Source organism: Amphiprion ocellaris, chromosome 7 (assembly GCF_022539595.1).
Source record: "Amphiprion ocellaris isolate individual 3 ecotype Okinawa chromosome 7, ASM2253959v1, whole genome shotgun sequence".
In the NCBI taxonomy this organism is placed as follows: domain Eukaryota; kingdom Metazoa; phylum Chordata; class Actinopteri; family Pomacentridae; genus Amphiprion; species Amphiprion ocellaris.
In genome coordinates, this window is record NC_072772.1 from 32,396 (window position 1) to 48,663 (window position 16,268).

At 44.0% G+C, this 16,268-nt stretch overlaps 2 protein-coding genes across 6 annotated transcripts; both read left to right on the forward strand.

Moving 5' to 3' along the window:
* Positions 1-1,280: 1,280 nt before the first annotated feature.
* LOC111574849 (complement C3-like) lies at positions 1,281-3,132 on the forward strand. Its single transcript, XM_023279647.3, has 3 exons — positions 1,281-1,393; positions 2,156-2,311; positions 2,684-3,132. The coding sequence occupies exons 1-3, from the start codon at positions 1,385-1,387 to the stop codon at positions 2,780-2,782; spliced, it is 264 nt and encodes an 87-aa protein (XP_023135415.1). The 5' UTR covers positions 1,281-1,384; the 3' UTR covers positions 2,783-3,132.
* Positions 3,133-3,997: 865 nt separating this feature from the next.
* Positions 3,998-6,035, forward strand: LOC129349310 (complement C3 alpha chain-like). Of its 5 annotated transcripts, none has more exons than XR_008602277.1 (3): positions 3,998-4,202; positions 5,341-5,431; positions 5,653-6,035. XR_008602277.1 is itself a non-coding variant. In XM_055012234.1 (3 exons), exons 1-3 carry the CDS (start codon positions 4,881-4,883, stop codon positions 5,761-5,763), a joined length of 255 nt encoding a protein of 84 aa, XP_054868209.1. In that variant the 5' UTR covers positions 4,825-4,880; the 3' UTR covers positions 5,764-6,035. The 5 variants fall into 5 exon arrangements, 1 of the variants encoding a protein (XP_054868209.1); XR_008602278.1 differs by having other exon boundaries at positions 4,155-4,202; positions 5,344-5,431; XM_055012234.1 differs by lacking the exon at positions 3,998-4,202 and adding an exon at positions 4,825-4,933.
* The last annotated feature ends 10,233 nt before the right edge of the window (positions 6,036-16,268 follow it).

Here is a 16,268-nt window from a genome sequence, read left to right on the forward strand (position 1 = left end):
TGTTGTGTCTTTCTGCTAACCTAGGCTAACAGTTCTCACCTGTTGCCAGCCTTTGTGTGAAGGTAAGCTAACAGTTCCCACCTATTTCCAGTCTTTGCGAAACTAGGCTAACAGTTCTAACCTGTTTCCAGTCTTTGTGCTGAGCTAGGCTAACAGTTCCACCTGTTTCCAGTCTGTGCGGTAAGCTAGGCTAACAGTTCCACCTGTTTCCAGTCTTTGCTAAACTAGGCTAACAGTTCTAACCTGTTTCCAGTCTTTGTGCTAAGCCAGGCTAACAGTTCCACCTGTTTCCAGTCTTTGCGAAACTAGGCTAACAGTTCTAATCTTTTGCCAGCCTTTGTGTGAAGGTAAGCTAACAGTTCCCACCTATTTCCAGTCTTTGCGAAACTAGGCTAACAGTTGTAACCTGTTACCAGTCTTTGTGCTAAGCTAACCGTTCCCACCTGTTTCCAGTCTTTGCGAAACTAGGCTAACAGTTCTAACCTGTTTCCAGTCTTTGTGCTGAGCTAGGCTAACAGTTCCACCTGTTTCCAGTCTGTGCGGTAAGCTAGGCTAACAGTTCCACCTGTTTCCAGTCTTTGCTAAACTAGGCTAACAGTTCTAACCCGTTTCCAGTCTTTCTGCTAAGCCAGGCTAACAGTTCCACCTGTTTCCAGTCTTTGCGAAACTAGGCTAACAGTTCTAATCTTTTGCCAGCCTTTGTGTGAAGGTAAGCTAACAGTTCCCACCTATTTCCAGTCTTTGCGAAACTAGGCTAACAGTTCTAACCTGTTTCCAGTCTTTGTGCTAAGCTAACCATTCCCACCTGTTTCCAGTCTTTGCGAAACTAGGCTAACAGTTCTAACCTGTTTCCAGTCTTTGTGCTGAGCTAGGCTAACAGTTCCACCTGTTTCCAGTCTGTGCGGTAAGCTAGGCTAACAGTTCCACCTTTTTCCAGTCTTTGCTAAACTAGGCTAACAGTTCTAACTGTTTCCAGTCTTTGTGCTAAACTAGGCTAACAGTTCTAACCTGTTTCCAGTCTTTGTGGTAAGCTAAGCTACCTTGGAGACTATTTGTCTGTGAGTAAAACGTGTACATAAGCACAAATAGAAATGTCATGTTAGAAGTTTCTGTTATAATTTGTCAAGTAGTTGAAATATGTCATACAGTGTTGTTAGAAAGCCCTCATATTTTGATCATGATGTTGTATGGGTTGCGTTATAGTTGTATTTCCTCCCTTGTTGAGCTAATCGGATGTTTTTTTACGTAATGTCTTTGAACGCACCTAGTGTGTGACGTCGCTTTTCTCCATCGTTGCAGCACAGTTGTTAGCTAGTTCTATCCTGTGCACATGTCTGAACTGGATGCATGTTGCATTTTTTCTTCCTTAACCTGCTGTGTGTAAATGATGAAGGTGAGTGGTCATGTGTTCCACCAGTAGAGCATGATTATGCACTATTTAGTGTTACTTGTTGATCGTTTAGCGACACTTTACAGGACGGACGTTAGCTTAGCAATTAGCCCACCATGTTGTCTGTCCGAGTGGGTTTGGCTACATTGCTACCGTCATGTGATTGAAATGCTGAGCCATGCATAATATTTTGCCCTTCGTTATTGTGTTTATGTGCATTTGTGTTACTGTTTCATAGTATAATTATTATTGTGGTTACATTTATGCTGAATGTCTTACTGATTCAGTATTCCTGTTTGTGATGTTTCAGAACCACAGCTAGCCACAGTTATCCACAAGTAGCCACAGTTGTCTACAGTGCAGCACAGAGTTATCTGCAACAACAATAAACATCATTAACCTGGAAAGTCTGGCTGCCGTGTTCTTTACCGGGGACACCTTCATACCTTGTGCCACTCTGAAAATACCTACCTGGAGAACCCTCACTCGCGGTTAGAGGGTTAGAGTTGGAATTATATGTCGGTGAACGGTTTCTGTCGGGTTCGGTACATGTCTAATACGTGCTGTGTTCATGAATGTATCAGTGCTTGTATACTGATTTATTTTCTTTTCTCTGTTGTTGTTGTTGTCTTTTGTCTATTTCAGTTTTACAATATTGACCTGAGTCAAGCTCAAGTAAACCACGCAAACCAAGCAAGAAAAGTTGTACAAACCAACAGGATAATTAAAAGTTTGGTTTATTGCTATGTTCATTTTCTCTTACAGCTCAAAGTCGGGCCAGTGGACGGCATTTGCAGAGACTATGCGCCTGGGAAGAGCTTCAGCTTTCAGATCAGAGGTGACCCGGGTGCAAAAGTCAGCCTGGTGGCTGTGGACAACGCTGTGTATCTTCTCAACAAGGCCAGACTCACACAGAGGAAGGTGCGTGAATTTCTATCTGAGAGGGTTAGGGTTGATAAGTTGTCCTCAAGAACTTATCATCATGAGGACAACTTCTATCATCGATAGAAGGGTTTAAAATAGAATTGACTTTACTCATAAAACAATCTCCACATTTTTCTCAGATTCTCCATTTTCCACATTGTGCCACATTTTGTTGCCATAGAACCAAATAGCAACAACAAGAACTAATGCCTTCTTTGTGAATATGCACAATACTTCTAAAAGTCAGTTTTTAATTGACATGATTTAATACACACTGGAATGCAGTGGGTTTAATAAGTCTAACCCGAACAGGCATCATTTTAAAATCTAAAGTCATGTCACCTCATTCTTGATTAACCTTCTGCTCAGATTTGGGACGTGGTGGAGCACGGAGACATTGGCTGCACCCGTGGGGGAGGCCGAGATGCTAAGGGGGTGTTTTCAGATGCAGGACTGATGCAGGACTGATGCAGGACTGATGCAGGACTGATGCAGGACTGATGCAGGACTGATGCAGCACTGCTTTATTCCTCCAGTACCGGGTTCAAAACTACAACCAGACAAAGTATGTACGAGCATGGAACAGCTGTCTGTTCTGTTTGGAGAATTTCAGCCGTTTCTCACTCGAGCAACTTCCTGAGTTGACACCATCGTACATGCTGTTAACGTGTTTACATGTGAAGGCAGATACCTACTTGTTTTAGATTCTCCAGTCAGGCTACTGAGCAAAACACAGAGTAGTTCACAGGAATCATCATGTACTGTAATACTGGTGATTTTAATTCTTCTTCTTCTTATTGTTTTTTTTCCTCCGTATTTTAATCATGTTTTAACTGTGTAATTTCATAACTGTGTTTTGTATTTGCTGCTGCCTATCTTGGCCAGGACTCCCTTGAAAAAGAGGTTCTTAATATCAACAGGATCTCTCCTGGTTAAGTAAAGGTTGAATAAAATCAAAATGGAAAAAAAAAATAATGATTTAATTGTTTTCTTGACTGGTGCTCCTATACATAGCAACACCAGTAAAGAAACACACAAAAAAAACCTATAGTGAACATTGAAAAACATCATAAACTAGCTTTCATTAGGAAGTAGCTGTCAACACTTTGAATCCAGTTTTCCCCTTGTAGCAGCTCAAGGCCGTGTTTGCACTGTGTGTTTGCTGAAAGTGAGGTGATCCTGGAGTCGCTTTGGGTGGAGAATAATATACAAACCAACTAATCTCTTAATATGTCGGTTTGTGCCTAATACTGAATATTGTTTTATGTGTGTTAAATATAGGTGATATTCACTTCTGAAAAGTCTGGTACGAAGCTGATACTTCATTTATAGTGTAGGATTACAACCTATATTCACAAGAGATTTACATTAAAAGCGACCAATGATTGAAAGAGCAAAACCCATATCTCGTGTCAAAAAGGAACTCATCTTAACCTAACAATCTTCTTCTCTGTTCGCAGTTGCCTGCTAATCTTGATTTGGAAGTAGAGGCTCGAGGAAATGGACAAGGAATACTAGAGGTATTATCACGATACATAAGAATGGACTTGTAGAATGTTGTAGAATGACATGAATGGAGTATGGGGTTACTAACCAAGACTGACCTCATTCAAGTCTCACTTTCATGGCGTGCTGAAACCGCAACAATCCATTCTAAATGTATTTCAGAAATATCACAAAGACCTTGCCGCTAAGGGCTTTGTTTATGAGTACAATACTTATACGCTACTGTCTGCTTTTCCTCTTATGTTTGTTTGTTGTTTGTTTTCTTTCCAGTACAGGGAAAGACGACCACGGGTTGTGACCTATTACAATCAGCTGCATGAGGTGGAAGAGAAAATGCCCTGCAAGCACTTTTAGCTCAACGTCACTTTTGAAGGATCCAGCGGTAGATCAAATTCTCACACTATATCACATATTTTACACGACGTCCTTCAGACGGGTGACAAATTAAAGCAAATGCACTTTAACAAAAAAACAAAGCATTTAGACTGCTGACCTGAGTAAATTTAGTAAATTGAATTTCTAAAACACTCGCGTACAATCTCTTAAAATACATACGTTTTGCATACATCACAATGCAAGGACTGTGTGTGCTCATCTTCAGGGACTTTTTGTTAGTATTATTTTTGTGAAGATCAAATGAATACATTATTGTTAAGATCAAAATAACACATTGGAGCATAATTACATCAAATACACTATTACATACGCTCTAGCCCACCATATAATATATACAGATGTACATTAATTAATGCTTTGCTACTGTCCCGGACCAGAAAAGCCTCCAGCAGATGTAGAAAAGTCAGACAAGATCAAGTAGTTGTTGTTGTTATACGTGTACACGACTGTGCAAAATGTTAGATCGGCAGCAATATCGACTACCTTATTACAAATTGCAGGGCACAGTTTCACAGCTTTGGGTAGTTCAAAATATCTTGTGCCAGTTCCTCTGTGGACTGACACTCTGTACATTATCTGATAGGTACTTTATTCATTCCCTTAGGGAGATTCAAGATATGCACGAGCTCACGTGTTACATAGAAGATAGAGGGCCACTGTGCAAATGAGCATGCAACAGACATCCCAAATCTGCCTAAAATGCTGGTATTTACAGAGGTGAGCTTAAAAAACTTAGTATTTACAATAAGGTGCAAATTGGTGTTATTTGCAATAAAAATAGAGCATGATAAGAGTTCATAATACAATAAATATAGTATTTGAAGTACAAATGATGTCAGAGCTCTGTGGAAGAACATCTGTTGGTCTGCAGATGCAGGTACATCTGTTAGTCTGCTGCTGCAGGTAGTTCTTCATGGATTCTTGGTGTGCCTCAGTAAAGACTGATTCCTCTGGTTTTTCTTTCAGACTCATTTTAAAATGCTGCTGCTCACATGCTCAAAGGCTTTAATCTGATCAGTGACTGATTGTACGTTATGCCTTTACATGAACAATGTGACAGCAGCTGATTATAGTCGTATATTCATCGTGCCCTTTGTCAGTGCTGTTCTTTTTCTCATTCACAGCAGGGCTCTAGGACCCAGAGACGTCAGGATGGTGGTTCTTGATATCAGTCTACCAACTGGATTCACCCCAGAAAACTCTGACCTGGAGATGGTAATCACCTTCTAGTGCTAGTGCAGAAAAATCTGAAAGCTTGTGTCAATGGTGTATTTAAGTGTCTTTAAAATGAATGTAGTATTTTAAATAAAAGTTTGTAAAAAGTTTACTACATCATGATAATGACCTTCTAATGGATGAGACATGAATGATCGCATGTTTAGGACGGCGGCGTTGCTAACTAGCTAACAGCTGACTCTGTTTATGTGTGTGTCCAGCTGTCCAATTCAGTGCATCGTTACATCAGTAACTTCCAGATTGTAGACAACCTGAGTGACAGAGACTCCCTGATCATTCACCTGTTCAAAGTAACATCACTGTATTTATAATTATTATTCTATATCATATCATTTTATGTTATTCATATACTTTTCTTTTTTTCCAAGAAGCAGGTTTCTCAATGCTCAGTAAATAAGTCTTTATGACCACAGTCAACAATCTGAGGCAGTTTTAGGCTATTACACAAAACCAGCTTATTGGTACCAAAGCCACGGTTCAGAACTCAGACTTGCTAAATCAGTGTTAGTGTAGTGCAGTGTAGGGCTGCAGCCAGAGTACTGACGATAGTTAGCAAGAGAGATCATATTTCTCCTATGCTGGTTTCTCTTCGTTGGCTTCCTGTGAAATCCATCCATCCATCCATTATCTATACACCGCTTAATCCTCACTAGGGTCATGGGGGGGGGGCTGGAGTCTATCCCAGCTGACTCGGGTGAAGGCAGGGGACACCCTAGACAGGTCGCCAGTCTGTCGCAGGGCTACATGTATAGACAAACAAGCACTCACACATTCACACCTACGGGCAATTTAGAGTAATCAATTAACCTCAACATATTTTTGGACTGTGGGAGGAAGCCGGAGTACCCGGAGAAAACCCACGCATGCACAGGGAGAACATGCAAACTCCATGCAGAAAGATCCCGGGAAAGCCGGGACGCGAACCAGGGATCTTCTCGCTGCAAGGCGAAAGTGCTAACCACTACGCCACTGTGCAGCCCGGCTTCCTGTGAAATGTAGAATAGAATTCAAAATCCTTCTTCTGACATATAAAGCTCTTAACAACCAATCTCCATCATATCTTAAAGACCTGATAGTACCACGTTATCCTAGCAGAACTCTTCGCTCTCAGACTGCAGGCTTACTTGGAGAAGTGACCTGTAACTTCTCTCTAAAAGTAGAATGGGAGGCAGAGCCTTCAGTTATCAGCTCCTCTCCTGTGGAACCAGCTCCCAGTTTGGGTTCTGGAGGCGGACAGGACACCCTCTCTAATTTTAAGACCAGGCTTAAAACCTTCCTTTTTGACAAATCTTATAGTTAGGACTGACTGGGGGACCCTGAGGGGGTCAGCTGGAGTCTTCCTCTTGGACGTCCCTTAGTTCTGCCCCTAGTTCTGCTGCTACAGGCCTAGACTGCTGGAGGACCTCTCTGGATGCACTGAGCCCTTCTCTATCTACCATTATATACAATGGTATACCATAAATATATGTTCCATTATTGCATTACACTCACTCTGTTTCTCCCTGTGTCCTTTCTCCGAGTGTCCCTGATCCCAGAGCTGGATGCTTCAGATCTGTGGTGGTTCTCCCACCAACTGGCCTAATCTCCCTCTGTGGGATGCTGCTGCTGACCTTCCTCCAGCCCACTGCTTCCAGCTGCCCATTTCCATCAATCTACTCTGCATCACCCTCACTATACTTGATTTGCTCGTCTACATATTTTTGAATTTACCACCAGCTATATATGTAGTATATTTAATGCCAGAGCCATACACCATAGCAGTAAACTATAATCAGTTTCCAGCCCAGAGGGATATATGCGCAGATTTTTTTAAATACCATGTAGAAGACTATATACAGGAAGATGAGGTATCAGTTCTTGCACGTAGATATACAACAGTCCTTTATTACTCCCCAGGTTAGGGGAAATTTCCAGTGTTAGAGCAGCAAAAATCTTTCAGAGCAGCACTAACTACAGTTTACTACAGTAAAGATAATAATTATAATAACAATAATATATACAAGAATGAAAAATGAATAGATACAGTATTACTACACTATAAGTGACATCAGCATAAAGTGGCTTGTGGAATACATGTAATTGTAAAAGTGCAGAAAATGCCAGCAGTGCAAGGAGTTGTGGAGATTTTCTCAAAACAGGTGAGTCCTGTGAATATGACCAAAATATGAGATAAAACTACCAGAAACATGTACAAAATGACCAAAATATGATTGGTTGATAATGTACCAGTGTTGTTATTGATTATTGATCGGTTGCAGGGACAGAGATTTGTGTCCGAGTCTCTGCTGTCATCTAATCTCTCCCATGTAAGATCATGTCACAGGAGGGGGCGCTCCTGACCTCTTGTGGACACAGGCGGTAACGACACGACATTATTACTAACTGTATAGCTGGCGACATTAGAGATGAGCAGCACTTCCTGTTCATCTTCAACGTAAAAGCATCTTTCTTTATTGTACATTTTATGTCAACCGTATTACTAAGCGATTTTGGTCGATTCAGAAGGATGTCTGGTCTAAACCAAGTCGTATTCAACGACAGCTAGCTTCTCCACTTGCACCGATTACTTTTGTTGTAGTCTGAGTCACGTCCAAACAGGAAATGAATCCACAATGTAGCTAATGACAGTCTATAGCTGCATCTCCGTGATGGCAGCGTTAGCGAGCTAGCAGCTAATCAGAAGCTAGTGACAAGCTAACTCCAGCGCTACAAGCAGCGTCTCTTTAAAAGGTGCTGATCACGCTATCAGGCTGAAACGTGAGACCTGGGACAGGAAAAGGAGCTAGAGCGCTGTGTCTTGCAGAGGATTTGTTTTAGAACTACGCATGTAAAGGTAGTCCGTGTCATAACAAACCCTCGTTAGCACTTCCGCTAGCTCTGCTAACACTTCCGGTCACGAATGCATTTGTACATTAGCTATAACGTGTTCATTTTTGAACGTATAGTGACAACAAACACAATTTGAGACTGTCGACAAGCTAGTGGTCCTTAAATAGATTTTGTTTCATACTGCAGATTCTTCTGAGTCTCACAAAACCACGTTTTAGCATAATAGCATTATGATAGTTTTACGTTGAAACAGGAAGTGCTGCTCCTCTGTAATGTCGCCTGCTTTACCTCAAATAATAATAGTATCGTTCCCGGCTGTGTCCGCCAGAGGGCAGTAATGTGTACAGTAAAGATTTAAGATAAGATAAAGTTCTTTATTTCTCCCCACTCCAGGGGAAATTTACATTGTTACAGCAGTTTTATTTACAATATATACAAGGGTGGCAAAATTTTTAACAGAAAAAATAAAAATAAAAATAAAGTTTAAAAGTGCAAAGATGTGCAGTGCAAGAATGTCTGTGCAAATTTTATGGTTTGGGGTGGTAATGATATAGTCCAGTTTATGTTAACATCAGCCACTGATGCTGATGTTGTAAAGTCTTATAGCAGATGGGATGAAGGACCTGCGATAGCGCTCTTTCTTGCAGGGTGGATGTCTCAGTCTGCTGCTGAAGGAGCTGCTTAAAGACCCCACAGTGTCATGCAGTGGGTGAGAGGGATTGTCCATGATGGATGTGAGCTTTGCCAACATCCTCCTCTCACCCACCTCCTCTATGGAGTCCAGGGAACAGTCCAGGACAGAACCGGCCCTCCTGACCAGTCTGTTTAGTCTCTTTCTGTCCCTTTCAGTGCTCCCTGCTCCCCAGCAGACCACTGCATAGAAAATAGCAGACGCTACCACAGAGTCATAAAATGTCCTGAGCAGAGTCCTGCACACTCCAAAGGACCTCAGTCTCCTCAGCAGGTGGAGACGACTTTGGCCCTTCTTGTACAGGACCTCTGTATTGTGTGTCCAGTCCAGTTTGTTGTTGAGGTGAACACCCAGGTATTTGTATGTGTCCACCATGTCAATGTCCAAACCCTGGATGTTCACCGGTGCAGTCCGGGGTGTCCTCCTCCTGCGGAAGTCCACGATCATCTCCTTCGTCTTACTGGCGTTGAGCTGCAGATGGTTTCGCTCACACCAGTCCACAAAGTCAGAGATGACCATCCTGTACTCCCGCTCGTCCCCTTCAGATACGCACCCAACAATGGCTGTATCATCGGAGAACTTCTGGAGGTGACAGCTCCCAGAGTTGTAGTGGAAGTCCGATGTGTACAGGGTGAAGAGAAAGGGGGAGAGCACTGTCCCCTGTGGGGCCCCCATGCTGCTGACTACCACATCAGACACACAGTCCTGAAGCCTCACGTACTGTGGTCTGTTGGTGAGGTAGTCGATGGTCCAAGCAGCCAGGTGACAGTCTACTCCCGCTCCTTCAAGCTTCACCCTAAGCAGAGAAGGCTGGATGGTGTTGAAAGCACTGGAGAAGTCAAAGAACATGACCCTCACAGTGCTGCTGGGTTTCTCCAGGTGAGTCAGTGATCTGTGCAGCAGGTAGACCACTGCATCATCCACTCCAATGTTCGGTTGGTAGGCGAACTGCAGTGGATCCAGATACTGGCTCACCTGGGGACGGAGGTTCTTGAGGACGATCCTCTCCATGGTCTTCATCAGGTGAGAAGTGAGGGCCACAGGTCTGAAGTGGTTAGGCTCCCTGGGGTTCCTGGTCTTAGAGACAGGAACCAGGCAGGAAGTCTTCCATAACAGAGGAACCCTCTCCAGACTCAGGCTCAGGTTAAAGATGTGCAGCAGCACCTGACAGAGCTGGTCTGCACAGTCTCTAAGGAGTCTGGAGCTGATTCCATCAGGACCTGCAGCTTTCCTGGTCTTGATCTTTTTAAGTTCACTTCTCACCTGATCAGCTGTTATGGAGAGGCAGGGGGAGGGTGGCAGGAGGAGGGGTGATGGTGGTGGTGGGGGGTGAGACGAGGAGGGGTGATGGGGCTGTATGCGGAGTCCGGAGGTGGTAGAAGACGGGGATGGGAGGAGGGGTGCTGTTGGTGGTGTTGGTGGTAGAGAGCTGAGGTGTGAAGAAGGAGCTGGCTGGTCGGTGCTTTGATGAGAGGGGGGAGGAGTGGGAGCAGAGTCGAATCTGTTAAAGAACAGATTCAGCTCATTGGCCCACTCCTGGCCTCCTGCTGCAGCTCCCCTCTCATGGCCTCTGCTGTAACCAGAGATGGATCTCAGGTCTCTCCAGACCTCCCTTGTGTTATTGTCCTGCAGGTGAGATTCCATCTTGGTCCTGTAGCTGGCCTTGTCCGCCTTGATCTTCTTCTTTATCTCCTTCTGCACCCTCCTCAGCTCCTCTTTGTCCCCAGATCCAAAGACCCTCCTCTTCTCCTTCAGCAGGGCCTTCAGTTCCAGGGACACCCAGGGTTTGCTGTTAGAGAAACACCGTACTTTCCTGGTCGGTACGATGTTCTCTGCACAGAAGTTGATATAGTCCGTAACAGTGTCTGTCAGTGCATCAATGTCCTCCCCGTGTGGACCACACAGCACATCCCAGTCTGTGGTCTCAAAGCAGTCCTGCAGCGCCTCAGTGGCCTCGTCAGACCACTTCTTCACATACCTGGTGGTGGGGGGTTGTTTCTTCACCATAGGTATGTAAATGGGCTGCAGTCTCACCAGGTTGTGATCTGAGTGGCCCAGTGGGGGGAGGGGTGAGGAGCTGTATGCATCCTTGATGTTTGCATACAGCAGGTCCAGGGTTTTATTGTCTCTGGTATGGCAGGTCACGTACTGGGTGAACGTGGGGAGAGTGGCAGAGAGCGATGCATGATTAAAGTCTCCTGAGATGATGATAAGAGACTGAGGGTGAGATGTTTGCAGCTGGGACACTACACTGTGGATGAGTTCACAGGCTGCAGCCGCATCAGCCGAGGGAGGGATGTACACAGTAATGGCTATTACATGTGAATACTCCCGGGGCAGATAGAACGGACGCAGACTGACCACCAGTAATTCTACATCCTTAGTGCAGAGCTGCTCTTTAACGCTAATGTGCCCAGCATTACACCATCTCTCATTCACATACATCGCGAGGCCCCCACCCTTTCTCTTACCACTCTCCCTCGCGTTCCGGTCCGCTCTGACCAGATGGAATCCGTCCAGAGTTAAAAGTGAGTCCGGAGTGAGTTCGTTCAGCCATGACTCCGTGAACATCATGAGGCTGCTCTCCCTATACTCCCACTGCAGCCTGGTCAGCGCCGTCAGTTCTTCCATCTTATTCGGGAGAGACCTCACATTCCCCATAATCACAGATGGAACGGACGGCTTGTAGCGTCTCCTCTTCTCCCGACGCTTCAGTCCTGCCCGGCATCCTCTCCTCCTTCTGCGGAGCTCAGCTGGGATGTCTGGTCTCTCCCACGACGGCGGCCTGGCCTGGCTCAGCGCCAACAGCTGTTCCCGACTGTAAACAATGGAGCCATGGCTGAACGGGTCACCAGATGCGGATTTAAAAAGTTCCGAAAACAGTAGTAAACAAAGTAGGGAAAACGCTATTTGCACATCCATGTCTGTCCCGTACAAAAGCGTCACCCTACTTGCTGAAAAGAAAAACTTAAAAAGAGAAGAAAACTACAAAATAACTAAACAGACCTAAAGTTAACCGGAGCTGCTGTAACTAGCTGCCGCTGGCACGGCGCCATCTTGGAAAAAAAAAAAAAAAAATTTAGTGACTTTAGGGGTCATTTTGAATGTTTTTATGGTTATTTTTGCTTCAGTTTGTTCATTTTGTGCCTCGTATTGTTACTTTAGTGACTTTAGGGGTCAATTTGCATGTTTTTATGGATATTTTTGATTCAGTTTGTTCATTTTTTGTCTCATATTATTACTTTAGTGACTTTAGGGGTCATTTTGCGTGTTTTTACGGCTATTTTTGATTCAGTTTGTTCATTTTTGGTCTCACATTGTTACTTTAGTTACTTTAGGGGTCATCTTGCATGTTCTAATGGCTATTTTATTATTCAGTTTGTTCATTTTTTGTCTCACATTATTATCATAGCAGAGGCTCATGGGTAACGTGGTTCTGAGGCAGCCAGGAGTAGAGGCTCATGGGTATCGTGTCTCTGAGCCAGCCAGGAGCAGAGGCTCATGGGTAACGTGGTCCTCTGTTTCCAGTCTTTATGCTAAGCTAGGCTAACAGTTCCACCTTTTTCCAGTCTTTGCTAAACTAGGCTAACAGTTCTGACCTGTTGTGTCTTTCTGCTAACCTAGGCTAACAGTTCTCACCTGTTGCCAGCCTTTGTGCGAAGGTAAGCTAACAGTTCTAACCTGTTTCCAGCCTTTGTGCGAAGCTAAGCTAACAGTTCCCACCTGTTTCCAGTCTTTGCTAAACTAGGCTAACAGTTCTAACCTGTTTCCAGTCTTTGTGCTAAGCTAGGCTAACTGTTCCACCTGTTTCCAGTCTTTGCGAAACTAGGCTAACAGTTCTAATAATTTTCCAGTCTTTGTGCTAAGCTAGGCTAACAGTTCCACCTTTTTCCAGTCTGTGTGGTAAGCTAGGGTAACAGTTCCACCTGTTTCCAGTCTTTGCTAAACTAGGCTAACAGTTCTAACCTGTTTCCAGTCTTTGTGCTAAGCTAAGCTAACCGTTCCCACCTGTTTCCAGTCTTTGTGCTAAGCTAGACTAACAGTTCCACCTGTTTCCAGTCTTTGCTAAACTAGGCTAACAGTTCTAACCTGTTTCCAGTCTTTGTGCTAAGCCAGGCTAACAGTTCCACCTTTTTCCAGTCTTTGCGAAACTAGGCTAACAGTTCTAATCTTTTGCCAGCCTTTTTGTGAAGGTAAGCTAACAGTTCCCACCTATTTCCAGTCTTTGCGAAACTAGACTAACAGTTCTAACCACTTTCCAGTCTTTGTGCTGAGCTAGGCTAACAGTTCCACCTGTTTCCAGTCTTTGCTAAACTAGGCTAACAGTTCTAACCTGTTTCCAGTCTTTGTGCTAAGCTAAGCTAACCGTTCCCACCTGTTTCCCGTCTGTGTGGTAAGCTAGGCTAACAGTTCCACCTTTTTCCAGTCTTTGCTAAACTTGGCTAACAGTTCTAACTGTTTCCAGTCTTTGTGCTAAGCTAGGCTAACAGTTCCACCTGTTTCCACTCTGTTAAGCTAGGCTAACAGGTCTAACCTGTTTCCGGTCTTTGTGCTAAGTTAGGCTACCAGTTCCACCTGTTTCCAGTCTTTGCGAAACTAGACTAACAGTTCTAACCTGTTTCTAGTCTTTGTGCTAACCTAGGCTAACAGTTCTCACCTGTTGCCAGCCTTTGTGCGAAGGTAAGCTAACAGTTCCCACCTATTTCCAGTCTTTGTGAAACTAGGCTAACAGTTCTAACCTGTTTCCAGTCTTTGTGCTAAGCCAGGCTAACAGTTCCCACCTATTTCCAGTCTTTGCCAAACTAGGCTAACAGTTCTAACCTGTTTCCAGTCTTTGTGCTAAGCTAACCGTTCCCACCTGTTTCCAGTCTTTGCTAAACTAGACTAACAGTTCTAACCTGTTTCCAGTCTTTGTGCTAAGCTAAGCTAACCATTCCCACCTGTTTACCGTCTGTGTGGTAAGCTAGGCTAACAGTTCCACCTTTTTCCAGTCTTTGCTAAACTTGGCTAACAGTTCTAACCTGTTTCCAGTTCCACCTTTTTCCAGTATTTGCTAAACTAGGCTAACAGTTCCACCTGTTTCCAGTCTTTGCTAAACTAGGCTAACAGTTCTAACCTGTTTCCAGTCTTTGTGCTAAGCTAGGCTAACAGTTCTAACCTGTTGTGTCTTTCTGCTAACCTAGGCTAACAGTTCTCACCTGTTGCCAGCCTTTGTGTGAAGGTAAGCTAACAGTTCTAACCTGTTTCCAGTCTTTGTGCTAAGCTTACCGTTCCCACCTGTTTCCAGTCTTTGTGAAACTAGGCTAACAGTTCCACCTGTTTCCAGTCTGTGCGGTAAGCTAGGCTAACAGTTCCACCTGTTTCCAGTCTTTGCTAAACTAGGCTAACAGTTCTAACCTGTTTCCAGTCTTTGTGCTAAGCTAAGCTAACAGTTCTAACCTGTTTCCAGTCTTTGCGAAACTAGGCTAACAGTTCTAATCTGTTGCCAGCCTTTGTGTGAAGGTAAGCTAACAGTTCCCACCTATTTCCAGTCTTTGCGAAACTAGGCTAACAGTTCTAACCTGTTCCCAGTCTTCGTGCTAAGCTAACCGTTCCCACCTGTTTCCAGTCTTTGCGAAACTAGGCTGACAGTCCTAACCTGTTTCCAGTCTTTTTGCTGAGCTAGGCTAACAGTTCCACCTGTTTCCAGTCTGTGCGGTAAGCTAGGCTAACAGTTCCACCTGTTTCCAGTCTTTGCTAAACTAGGCGAACAGTTCTAACCTGTTTCCAGTCTTTGTGCTAAGCTAAGCTAACCGTTCCCACCTGTTTCCAGTCTTTGTGCTAAGCTAGGCTAACAGTTTCACCTTTTTCCAGTCTTTGCTAAACTAGGCTAACAGTTCTAGCCTGTTTCCAGTCTTTGTGCTAAGCTAGGCTAACAGTTCTAACCTGTTGTGTCTTTCTGCTAACCTAGGCTAACAGTTCTCACCTGTTGCCAGCCTTTGTGTGAAGGTAAGCTAACAGTTCCCACCTATTTCCAGTCTTTGCGAAACTAGGCTAACAGTTCTAACCTGTTTCCAGTCTTTGTGCTAAGCTTACCGTTCCCACCTGTTTACAGTCTTTGTGAAACTAGGCTAACAGTTCTAACCTGTTTCCAGTCTTTGTGCTGAGCTAGGCTAACAGTTCCACCTGTTTCCAGTCTGTGCGGTAAGCTAGGCTAACAGTTCCACCTGTTTCCAGTCTTTGCTAAACTAGGCTAACAGTTCTAACCTTTTTCCAGTCTTTGTGCTAAGCTAAGCTAACAGTTCCACCTTTTTCCAGTCGTTGCTAAACTAGGCTAACAGTTCTAATCTTTTGCCAGCCTTTTTGTGAAGGTAAGCTAACAGTTCCCACCTATTTCCAGTCTTTGCGAAACTAGGCTAACAGTTCTAACCTGTTTCCAGTCTTCGTGCTAAGCTAACCGTTCCCACCTGTTTCCAGTCTTTGCGAAACTAGGCTAACAGTTCTAACCTGTTTCCAGTCTTTTTGCTGAGCTAGGCTAACAGTTCCACCTGTTTCCAGTCTTTGCGAAACTAGGCTAACAGTTCTAACCTGTTTCCAGTCTTTGTGCTAAGCTAGGCTAACAGTTCCACCTGTTTCCAGTCTGTGCGGTAAGCTAGGCTAACAGTTCCACCTGTTTCCAGTGTTTGCTAAACTAGGCTAACAGTTCTAACCTGTTTTCAGTCTTTGTGCTAAGCTAAGCTAACCGTTCCCACCTGTTTCGTCTTTGTGCTAAGCTAGGCTAACAGTTTCACCTTTTTCCAGTCTTTGCTAAACTTGGCTAACAGTTCTAACCTGTTTTCAGTCTTTGTGCTAAGCTAGGCTAACAGTTCCACCTGTTTCCAGTCTTTGTTAAACTAGGCTAACAGTTCTAAACAGTTTCCAGTCTCTGTGATAAGCTAGGCTACCAGTTCCACCTGTTTCCAGTCTTTGCGAAACTAGGCTAACAGTTCTAACCTGTTTCTAGTCTTTGTGCTAAGCTAGGCTAACAGTTCTAACCTGTTTCTAGTCTTTGTGTTAAGCTAGGCTAACAGTTCCACTTGTTTACAGTCTGTGTGGTAAGCTAGGCTAACAATTCTAACCTGTTTTGTTCTTTCTGCTAACCTAGGCTAACAGTTCTGACCTGTTGTGTCTTTCTGCTAACCTAGGCTAACAGTTCTGACCTGTTGCCAGCCTTTGTGCGAAGATAAGCTAACAGATCCCACCTATTTCCAGTCTTTGCGAAACTAGGCTAACAGTTCTAACCTGTTTCCAGTCTTTGTGCTAAGCCAGGCTAACAGT